This window comes from Brachycentrus maculatus, unplaced genomic scaffold, assembly GCF_059751285.1.
Source record: "Brachycentrus maculatus isolate JH-2025_06_01 unplaced genomic scaffold, ASM5975128v1 h1tg000459l, whole genome shotgun sequence".
NCBI classification, from domain to species: domain Eukaryota; kingdom Metazoa; phylum Arthropoda; class Insecta; order Trichoptera; family Brachycentridae; genus Brachycentrus; species Brachycentrus maculatus.
The window spans coordinates 1,511,880-1,524,556 of record NW_028281206.1 but is presented as its reverse complement, the minus strand read 5'-3'; the positions used below and the strand labels follow the sequence as shown (position 1 = coordinate 1,524,556).

The window sequence follows — 12,677 nt, the reverse complement described above, 5'->3', positions numbered from 1 at the left end:
ATAAATCAAAGCTTTTCCGGTTTGTCACAATACAATAAATAATAACATGCAATAATTTTTCAAAGATAGAGACTCGCTAAATATTCAAAATTTCAGTGACATGGTATTATTAGCGATGTTGTAAGAATAGAAATTACGATTTTCACATACCTACCTACCTACATAAATGTATTTTATTTTTGATTACAGCTGTATGTATTACGAATTTTCGATGTTCAAAAAAGCTTATAAATAAATTTCTAAGTATTTTTGAATACGTTACTGAAGTTTCCTTCTCTTACAAAATTTTTAGTCAATTACATATAAATATATAAAAATAAAATAATGGCAGCACTGAAATTTACCTGTTATTTTCACAACCAACTTCAGTTCAATCATGGCACCTAATTGAGGTGTTCGTTGTCATTTTGTGTCGTGTTTGTGTTTTTTTTGTTATTTTTCGTTTAAATGTTGCTGTTAAAGTGAATCATGGATTATTTTGGAATATTTATCTTTCTCGGTAAGTTGATTTCACTATAACATGCCGCGGCGTAGTTAATGTAGGCGTACATGTCAAATTAATCGAAAAGTGGGCGGTTTGCGGAATCCGCTTACAGGTAAATCGTAAAGGTGTACAAGACATTTCAAAACAGGCGAAGATATTAGTAACATTGCTTGTTATAAATTTGAACGTTTAATTCTTCAATTTAAAATGTGTTTTTTGCGCGATCTGTCGTAGGCTTATTGAGCATTATTAAAAAACGTGGCTATTTTATTCGTAAAAGATTCCCGGGTCAGGTGAATGATTCATACTTTGGAAGGTAAAACAAACAATAGGGTATCATTGAGTATGTACTCATATCGCAGGTAACAGCGCAAAATATGGTTTATATATATTTGTACAGGCAGATGATATTCTACGCTTATTTTGTATTCATCACAAAAACGAATCAATGAATCTGGATTTTTCTTTTTGCTTATGTGAATCGTGAAATAATGTAAGTTAATATAAAGATACCTTACGAATGTGTATTATTTGTTAATTTGACAATAAATCCGGCAGTATAATCTAATTTGGACGTCTCTCTGGATAAGTACTAAGTCATTTTTGAGTTGTGATTTATCAGAAGTACATACATAACGCGCCCTTATTTTCCAGTCGATAAATGATCGAGTTCATATTGTGCGTATGGAATCTCGACATTGATGAATTTAATTAATTGACGTTACATTAAAAGCATTTGTTTCGTGTACTAAATCAATGTGAAGATCGTTTTGACATTTTAAAAATATGTTTTTATTGCGTTTAATATATTTTTTTCAAAACAGTTTTCGGGATATTTTGGTCTAAATCTGAGTATTGAACAGATTTCATTTTTTTATTTTATTTTTTTTTTTTTTAGATATGTTTTTACAGGGTTAATATTTAAAAAAAAACTTTTTCCGTGGTGATTTTGTCTTAATCGGAGTATTGGACGAATGACATTAAATTCAATAAAATTATATATCACATTAAATTGCCAATATGAAATTAAATTGCGAATATGAAATAATTTTTGGCGAATATGAAATAATTTAATTTAGTCAATTATGACCTTAGTTTTTTAGACCTATTACCGGTTTCATCACTTTTCGACTAATGCGGTTTTAAGATTGTCAAAAATTATTTAAATCAATTTAAATTATATAATTATTAGCTTAGTTTTTCTTTTACTTACTCGAACTTTTTAATGCACATTTAAAAGAAAATAATGATTTCTTTTCACAAGCTTATACGTTTATAATTTTTTTATTTTATTATTTGAACACTGCTACAATTTTCTAGTCTTGAGGTTATAAGTTAGATAATAATAATAATAATAATAATAATTTTCTATAATTAATAATTTTCGTAAAATACTACCCCAAGGGCGTTTACACATACGTGAATTATGACATGAAAATGATAATATAGCCAAAAAAAAATTAAAAAACGTCATTAATTGGCTGGGGCTGGGAGAATGTATCTTTTTACTTTAAAAAATCCTCTGGAATTTTTTAAAGCAACGTATTTAAAAAAAAATACGTCATTATAAAGTGGAAGAATTCATACTGGAATTGCAATCACGCTAACGTCGAATCAAGCCATTGAAGTACCCTGTGCACCGTCGTAATATGTTACGATTTTATTTTCATAAATGATGATAAATTTACTTAAGATTTTTTTTAATGTCTTGTAAATGTGTCTTCCCGGAAATGCATCGCTAAAAATAAACTCCTAACCGCCATATTTCTATTGATACGGCATTTTCATTACCTTGAATTTGTTCTTTTTATAAAACCTTTGTGTTTTGTCATTATTGCCACATCTGCATTTTATTAATTTTAGGAAATAAGTACCTACCTAGCTAGAGATGTGACTGGTGTTTATTCGGTTACTCAATTGGGATGATTTCGTTACCTTTCCTCAGTTCATATTTCTTTCATATTCAATTCAGAAAGCGACCGGCCGGGCGAGGGGCCAGACGTGTCTCCACGGACATTTTTTTTTTGTATATATTTTGGAATTATATGGAATATTAGATTTTCTTCAGGGTACATATAGAAAAATAATTTTTATAATTTTTTAACTTTAACCTTTCAAAAACTCTATTCTTTTCAAAACCATATATTTATTTCGAATAAAGACTATTTTTTTCAATACACAAGCGGTGTTTTAAGCAAATGATTCAATTATATCAAAATTATGGGTTTTATAAAATATGAAGTTCCGGTTTATCGTATAATGGGCCTTAAGTTTATTTCATAATTGTCAAATTGTCAAATATATCGTTCACTCCTTTCATTTATCAAAAATCGTCAATTTTCAGTTGTGCATGTTTTCAGAATGCCCAGAAAATGTAATATATCCCAGCAAAAGCGGCATATTTTTAGCTTAATATTTACCCGCTACAGGGCAGAATGTGTTGTCTTTGCATTTCGAAGAAAAGGTATTGATTAATTATTTTTTAATATACTAAATATTTTTCAAATGGAGAAAAAACATTCAGATTTTACCGAAAAAGATCTGTTGCACAGAAAAAAGTTCAATAAGTGGCTCGATATTTATTTTTTTATACATTTTATTACATTTTTAAACTTTAAAAACGATCTCCTGAAAAAAAATGTTTTTTGATAAATGACAATGAAATTTTGTTTTTGGAAGGAGTGAGCGATATTTGAAGCTAGAAATATACTCAACCAAATTTTGCACTGATTAGATTTAAATTGTCAAATCCAAAAACTGGATTGAGTAACGACATATTTTAAAGAAGTCATTACAGTAAGCCCCCCTATGACGTTTGGATAGTTATCGCGTTGTTGGAGGGAACGTTATAGGGGTAAATGTTAAACCGTATTTTAATTCAATAAAGACTAATTTTGGTCATATCCGCTGGTTAAAATATAAACTGAATTAATTAATTAATTTGTTTTGGAATTATACAGCTTGTACACAAAAATATAAAAAATAGTTAGATTGACAATTATAAAAGCCAATTAAATAATTCCACATATCGCTCACTCCTTTCAAGAACGTCATAAATCAAAAATCGACAATTTTCAGTTAAGCATGTTTTCTGAATGCCCAAAAAATGTACTGTATCCCAGCAAAAGAGGCATATTTTTAACTTAATATTTACCCGCTACAGGACAGAAAGTGTTATTTTTACATTTTGAAGAAAATGTATTGTTTAATTATTTTTTTAAATATACTTAATATTTTTTAAATGGAGAAAAAACCTTCAGGTTTTACCTAAAAAGATCTGTTGCACAGTAAAAATTTCAATGAGTGGCTTGATATTTATTTTTAATAAATTGTATTATATTTTTAAACTTTAAAAACGTTCTCCTGAAAAATCAAGTATTTTGATTTATGACGTTCTTGAAAGGAGTGAGCGATATATGTTATGAATACTGTTAAAAATTAAGAGAGAAAAAAGAGAAGAGAGGGTGGTACGTGTGTGAGCGTATGTAAAATACAATTAAAAATATTAACCCCCTAAAACGTTCTCTTCAATAACGCGATACCTATCTGAACGTTATGGGGGGGGGGGGGTAACTGTATTTATTTCGGATTTCTATTTCGATCACCCATGTATTGTAGATACATTGAACTTTTCCTCTGGACTTTATCGTTACGGCATTTTTACAACCTTGAATTAATTCTTTTCATTATGAAACCTTCCTTTTTTTAAATTCTTGCAACATCTGCATTTGATAAATTAGAAAATGAGTACCTACCTACTACCATTTATACAAACCATTTAACCATTTAATGATTTCTCTATGTCGAAAAAATAATTAGCTCGATCAAATATGCATCATTAGGTCCATATAAGAATAAAATTAACAAAAGACCGCTAAAAAATACTACATAGACGTCTTTTAAAATTCGATCAAAAATGAATTGGAGGCTGTTTATATTTAAAAAAATGCATCTATATTTAAAAAAAAATTAAAATTTAATTAGGGAATTGTAAATGAAAAAGAAAAGTTGACAAACTCACTATCAAGCCGCTTCCCCGCAGGGGTAGGCAGAGAGAAAAGAACGCCACACCACTCTGTCTTTGCAAAACATTATTCGCCTCTTCTACATAGATGTATTTTTTCTTTCCGATTCCAGACCTGCACGCTTTCAAGTTTTTGACAAACTTGATGTTGCCAAGTTTTCTTCAGTCTTCCTCTGCTCGTATTTTAAAATACATTTGTCTCCTAAATTTGTTTCACCATTCTATTCTCACTCATACGTTTCACATGTCTAAACCATCTCAACACATCTTTCTTAATATAATCGATAATGCTATAATCGACCTTGTTGCACTACTAAAATTTCTGAAGTTGTATTTATATATTCTTTAATTGATATATTTTTCATATGCGAGTTCTTGGTACCATCTATGGATGAGTTGTTTTTTTTGTTTGGCAGAAAACTTCATGAAATTTATATAAGATTTTTCCCGAATTATTTTGCATACTAGGAGACGCCTGAAAACATTATTATTAACTTTTATTAAATCTTTAGTTATTTTTATATATATTTTTTATTCTTGATCAATATTTAATGATTGTATTATCTCAATACATCGAACATTAACAGCGATCAAACAAAAGCCAGATATCTGACTATCACAGTAATAGATGTATGGGGACGCGTTAACACACTAATGACGGGTGTTTTTTTACGCCTGCGAACCGCTGGCGACGGAATTTGATAATTGTGTACATATAGTGACCTTAACAAAGAGATTGGTACATAATATTCATATAAAAATATTGGATGATTCCTCCTTTTCTGCCTTTGGAATGAGGCCGGCCCAGAAGGTAAAAATACCCTTCCCGTCCTTGAGCATCATACGACCGAACGGGTAGAAATACCTTTCCCGTCCTTAGTGTGTTTAGCTTTGATTTCAGTCCGTAAAGCATATAGTTAAGTAGTCCATTCAATCTATGTCGCCATCCGTCATAAAATGAAAATAAAATAATACTGTACGACACTTGCACAGTGCAAAACCACCCTCGCACCTGCCAGACGCTCCATATTGTTCAACCTTACCCCTCGTTTCATGCCAGGAAGGGGTGCCTAACCAGTTTTATATTTTATATTCAGTAATCGCGAGAAATATAAAGAAATACATAATCTAACGTTATCTTTTATATATATATACTTACTTATAAATATTTTTTTAATATTTGTTAGTTGCCTTAGAAAATTTTCCTTGCCTATTGTGTACAAGGATTCATAGCATATTCAGTTTATGTCCATCAATCAATATCCGTGTATATATACGAGTATGTATATATCCCGGGTTCGATTCCCAGGGGGGGTCAAATAAATATTAGTGATTTTTTCACTGTAATATTTATTCAATATTACCCTGGAATGGTACCTGAAGCGGAGGGCTGATCACCTTTTTTTCATGTGTAAACGATCAATTCAACACTGCGTTTATATGAAGCAGTGCCATATGCACCATTGGGGTGCTGATAAGGGTTTTATTTTATATATATATTTTATGTATATATTATTTTTTTATGGTAAATATTTGTGTTTTTATTACTTACGAAAATACTTCAATTTCATTGTGCCTATTTCTGTGAGCCTTAGCGGCAGAGTACCGAGAAAAACTTGGCACGATCAAGTATGCATTCAAATACTTGAAAGCGGTCAGGTTAGGAGTCAAAACAATCGGCGGGTGTGTATGAGGAGATGCATGAACGTGGAAGAGGCGAGGAGTGTTTGCAAAGACAGAATGGTGTGGCGTTCTATTCTCTCTGCCTACCCCTGCGGGGAAGCGGCGTGATGGTTGGTTAGTTAGTTAGTCTTAGCGGCTCATTATTGGTAAAGTGGGTTCGAACCCAGAAACTCTTAGTCAAGAGTCCGTGACACTAACCACGGTACCACAGCCCGACACTCGACTCGAAACCAACAATGTAAATACATGTATTAAAAAATATAAGTGATTTTAAGTTCCAACTTAAAATAATAAATCAACAAATACGAAACGATAAATTCGGCCCAAAAATATAAGTCGACCTAAAAAGGAAAGGTCTTCGTCGTGAGCTGTGTTTGCGTTACCCGTTATGAGATAAGCATAAAAATATACTAGTAATGTAAAAACGAGTAGAGCATTTTGTCCTCGATGGTACGCAAACATATACCATAAGACACAATACATGAACCCTCGGGAGCATGGCAACACAAAACACAGGTAGCGGGCGCGGAGACAGACGGTCGGGAGCGTGGATTGTAAATACGGAGGGTGTAATTTGTAGTTATGAAATGGCGGCGAAGGGCAGGGGTAGGAAACCCTCATACTTATTATATGTAAATAAAAATGTTAAGGGGATATTCGCTTTAATACTCGATACACAGATGTCAATATATATATATATATATATATATATATATATATATATATATATATATATATATATATATATATATATATATATATATATATATATATATATATATATATATATATATATATATATATATATATATATATATATATATATATATATATATACCTTTGGCTACCGTGCTGGAGGTCCCGGGTTCGATTCCCAGGAGAGTCAAAATAAATATGGCCGATTTTCACTCTCATATTTATTTAATATCACCCTGGACTGGTACAAGAAGCACAGGGCTGATCACCTTGCCTTCATGCAATTTACGATCAAGATAACACTGCGTCGCTACGATGCAGTGCCCTATGCACCATTGGGTGCGGATAAGGGTTAGAAGATATATATATATATATATATATATATATATATATATATATATATATATATATTTATATTTATATTTATATATATATATATATATATATATATATATATATATATATATATATATATATATATATGTAATAAAATACCTAGGTACCTACCTATACATTTTATTAAGTACTCACAAAAAGTACCTACATAAAACAGTTCTACCACCAGATGCCGCATGCGTCGCTCAGAATAAAACAAAAGACTTCCGATAATATTATTAACTGTCAGAATCAGATAGATAGATAGATATAAAATTATTATAAAGATAAATTAAGAATAAACTTTAATTACAAAGCAACACATTGTTTATTTTATTATTATACACCCACTTTACATATTATTTACACGCAATTTACAAAAGAAAAATATTACCACGTTATATATATATATATATATATATATATATATATATATATATATATATATATATATATATATATATATATATATATATATATATATATATATATATATATATATATATATATATATATATATATATATATATATATATATATATATATATATATATATATATATATATATATATATATATATATTATTTACACTTAATTTACATCATCTATGTATTTTTTTGTAAATTCTTTCAGACTCTTTTCATTCTTCATACATTCAGACATCTGATCATATATTTTCAAACCCTTATACATTAAACAATTTTGTGACTTATTACTGCTATTGTGAATTTACTATACAGTTGACCGGGAGACGAGAGTTGAGCCGTTTGATTTCTCCAGCGTTATCACATCCGATTGTGTTAGCGTGGAATGTCGGAATACACGAATTAATTCCTCTCGTTCCGCTCTGCCGTCTGTACAGTCTGCACTTTTCGGCTCTATGTTGCGGACATCGCTGTAATAGGGTATTATCACTCGGGAGGAATCTATAATTTAACATACTCAACCTATAAAGGATTGTGTAAGACTCGTTTTATGTTTATAACAGCCGATATAATCAATATTTTCATTCATCATTTTCTTTTGCGTTGTTTTCGTAAGTTGGTAACGAATGACGTCGCAGAAACTAATCCACACTACTACAATTACAGCTCTGTAAAGCAGATAAATAAAGGGATACTCCCCATAACACATAATGCAAACTATGCCATGTTCTCTCCGTTTCCGCGGCTTCACATGTTAGCCGATGCTTTTGAAAGTATAGATTTATTTAATATATTGTTATCCTCCTTGAAATCTGTACTTTCTCAGCATTTCTTCTCCATGTTATAATGGATAAATTTAAACGTTGTGTTTCACTCTCTCTTACTGCTCACCGATAGTGTTTGAAGGAGACGGTTATTTTATTTTTTTAATTATGATTTTATGTTATAAGACTATTTGTTACAAGACTTTTTGTTTCTCTATGTATTTTTTATTTTTGTATTAGATACTGTATAAATGTATTATATGTATTACTTTAAAGGCTTCAGCCGTTCAATAAATAAATAAATAAATAAACACACGCGATGACGTCAAATTTGATGACGTATAGCGGTGTCTGTTTTTTGTTTTATTCAAATATCTAAAGTTTAAACCTTATTATCTCCCTTACTTCTCTACAGATTTCAATACGAATGTTACCGATAGTCTTGTGATTTTTCATATTAATTTATTAGCTAATAATAACACATCACGAGGATGATCCATTATATATTTTTTCAAACCCTTATCCGCGACCGATGGAAAAAAAACTCTTTACCTTTCCATGACTCTTTTCTTTTCAAAACTATATATTTATTTGGAAGAAAAACTTATTTTATCAGTACAAAAATTGTGTTTTAAGCAAAAAAAATAATTACGTCAATTGTTACCCGAGTATAAAGAATATCAAGTTGCGGGATATCGAATATCTCGCCTTAAGGCCCAGTATTCGTTAAGTCGCAACTATTTTCTTTAAATCCAAGTAACATTTTACGTAATTATTTTTTCTTTCTTTCCTAAAATACCGTTTTTGCATTGAAAAAATAAGTGTTTCCTCAAAATAATAATATGGTTTTGAAAAGAAAAGTGTTATAAACTGGCGCGGAGTTAAAAATAAATTAAAATATAATAATAATAATAAAACCCTTATCCGCACCCCAATGATGCATAGGGCACTGCGTCATATAAACGCAGTGTTATCTTGATCGTTTACACATGAAGGAAAGGTGATCAGCCCTCCGCTTCAGGTACCAGTCCAGGGTAATAATATTGAATAAACATTATTGTGAAAAAATCACTTATATTTATTTTACCCCCCTTGGGAATCGAACCCGAGACCTCCAGAACGGTAGCCGAGCGTGCTGACCATTACACTACGGAGGCGGAAAATTTATAAAATATATTTTACTATAAATAATCAAAAAAAAATACTGTGCTTTTTTTTAATGGGGCTTTAAGAGACGTGCGACCTCTCTGGCGGTCGGCCGGTGATTGTATTCTGTGTTTGCGAGTAAGGCCTTAAGAGTGGTGTTTGCCATTGCACTTCAGTTGCGTCCTCATGTCATCGGCTGGCTAGTCACACCCACGATAACGTGACTTGTGTATGGTAATTACCAAACGAGGTAAACAAAACACCAAAAAAACGAACAGTAAACGTATACAAATCTTGTATCTGAACCCATTTAATTTGGTATATGGTAGAGTCACGATGCACTCGACACTTAGCCATTGTTGGATTTCAAATTCAAACGACAACTTCCTCTTACGAAGAACTCGACAAATCAATATACCGGATTTTGTTGAAATTGAAAACGTGTAAGAAGTTACTAACCTTTATACATTTATTGATTTGGCGTTTGATTTGTAGAACTCCATTTTAATTCATGGATTGATTGTTGTCACAATATTGATTTGTATGTGTTTTAACAATAAATACAATTTAGTAGACTCAAAAACTCTGTTATTAATTGATTTAACAATGAATACATAAACCTTAAGAAGAAGACCGAGGAAAACTTGACACAATCAGATATCGCTCACTCCTTTCAACAACGTCATATATTTAAAAAAAACTTGATTTTTCAGGAGATCGTTTTTAAAGTTTAAGAATATAATAAAATGTATTAAAAATAAATATCAAGCCACTTATTGAACTTTTTACTACGCAACAGATATTTTTAGGTAAAACCTGAATGTTTTTTCTCTATTTGAAAAATATTAAGCATATTTAAAAAAAAATAATTAAACAATACCCTTTCTTCAAAATGCCAAAACATCACTTTCTGCCCTGTAGCAGGGAAATATTAAGTTTAAAATATGCCACTTTTGCTAGGATATAGTACATTTTCTGGGCATTCCGAAAACGTGCACAACTGAAAATTTACGATTTTTGATTTATGACGTTCTTGAAGGGACGTTCTTGGAAGGGAAGGAAATGTGAGCCCACTTAACTGGGCACAGGCGATCAAAATTTTGAGCAAGTGTTATCTTCTCTGAACTAGACTTTTTTCTGCGGCACACCAACTAATCACCAACGATACAATATAGACTTACATCCTCTTTTTTTAATAATGTAAATGAACGTCTTGGGATATGCTTAGTGAGGCGTTCATCAAAAAAAATGTATATTGTAAAAAATCATATTACAGTATTGTAAAAACAATTAAAATAATTCTATTTTATTTATTGTTTCGGCATTAACTTTGTGGTAAGACATGTCACAATGATTAAAGAAAACACTTCGTTTTTTACCACTTGAGTTTTATTATAGACTACATGTTTCAGAAGTTAAACTTCCATCATTCAGGTCTGTATAATAACTAAAATATAAAATATAATATTGTTCTATAAATAAGGAGAGGGGAAAGTAAGGGGAAGGGAAATCATTTATGAGAGTGAAATCATTTCACTCTCATAAATTAAAATTATTACACCTTGTTCCATATAAAGGCCAAATTATGAATTATCTTGAAAATTTAGAAATCCAAAAAAACCCGAATTCTAATAATAATTTATTAAATAATATATTGTTTCAAAATTCTTCACCATTGCTTTCCATTTTTCCTTTGTTTTTAAAATCCGTCCCTTGACTAACCCCTTCCCCTTACTTTCCCCTCTCCTTATTTATAGAACAATTTTATATTTTAGTTATTATACAGACCTGAATGATGGAAATTTAACTTCTGAAACATGTAGTCTATAATAAAACTCAAGTGGTAAAAAACGAAGTGTTTTCTTTAATCATTGTAAAATAATTCAAATAATATGACCTTTTTCTTCATTCTCGTCTGCTATTTGATATTTTTGCCCGTTCTGTATGGATGACCGTTCCGGGGTTCGATACTCGCGGATGGTCATAATACCATTGTCCAGAGCTTTGGTTCTAAAGAGTACCTACTTTTTATTCACCTCGAATAGCGAATTAGCGACTCGTCAAAATAATGAATGGGCAATAGTTGAAATATTTAATGGCCAATTGAATTTCTAACAGGAAACGAAGTCTTCATTCTGTCACACGTCGACAGTTGCAGTGTCCTAAAAAATGTTAAAACAAGTATTTTGACTTCACATTGAACGTTTTAAACACTGAATTGGACGCTTTACAAATCAAATCAAACGTTTTACAAAGCGATTTGGACGTTGTATTGTATTTTATAAAAAAAGTTGGAATTTTAAAAAATGTATTTTGATTATTGTAATATTATTTTATCTATTTTTAATTAATGTTTTACGGGTGTTTGAAATATATTTGTTCATACGGTGTTTGAAAATGATGCGGAATGCATCGAAACACGTGTCACAGTAGATTTTAAGAAATAGTGGTATTTACCAAGTAAAACATTAATTAAAAATGGATAGATTTTACCACAAAGTGACTGCCGAATCAATTAATGAAATTATTTTATCTACTTGTCTATACACAGGCATGTGTGTATGTATACGTATGTGTGTATGTGTCTGTGTAATAACTTATAACACATATATTTTATGTAATATTTTATGTCAATTGTTATGTACATAAAAGATGAAATAAATAAATAAATGATAATCATTTTTCTCATATATAAATGAGAAATAAATGAGTATCTTTCTGTAGCATCCATGAATTTTTTGGTCTTCATCTAGACGCCTTTCGAGGAAGATCCATGGCGATCGCCTGGTTTACAATATGTTCAGGTTCTCTACCTCCTGTATGCCCATACCATCTCCATTGCCTTCCTCTACCTATTGATGTCAGTTACGCCAGACTTCACCCAGGCTGCCACGAACGCGTGAACTCTTTATGTATTTTATTTATTGACTTTGATATTATCCCTAATTTTGAAAAGATTTTTCCGAAATGCATTGTGTGTTCTGTGGATTAATCTAATTTTAATATTCATGAGATTCTAGCTCCAAGTCTTCAGCCATTGTCTCGAGTTCCGCGTGTCCGGCTTTCCGCATTGTCTGCCG

General features: G+C 30.8%; 1 protein-coding gene across 2 annotated transcripts in view; it reads left to right on the top strand.

The window, feature by feature from the left end:
- Positions 1-366: 366 nt before the first annotated feature.
- crb (cell polarity complex component crumbs) overlaps positions 367-12,677 on the top strand; it is a 101,098-nt gene continuing 88,787 nt past the window's right edge. For both annotated transcript variants that reach the window (XM_088271719.1, XM_088271718.1), the window contains exon 1: positions 367-499. In XM_088271719.1, the coding sequence (XP_088127845.1) occupies positions 469-499 (31 nt within the window). In that variant the 5' untranslated portion in view covers positions 367-468. The remainder of the gene's footprint in view (positions 500-12,677) is intronic.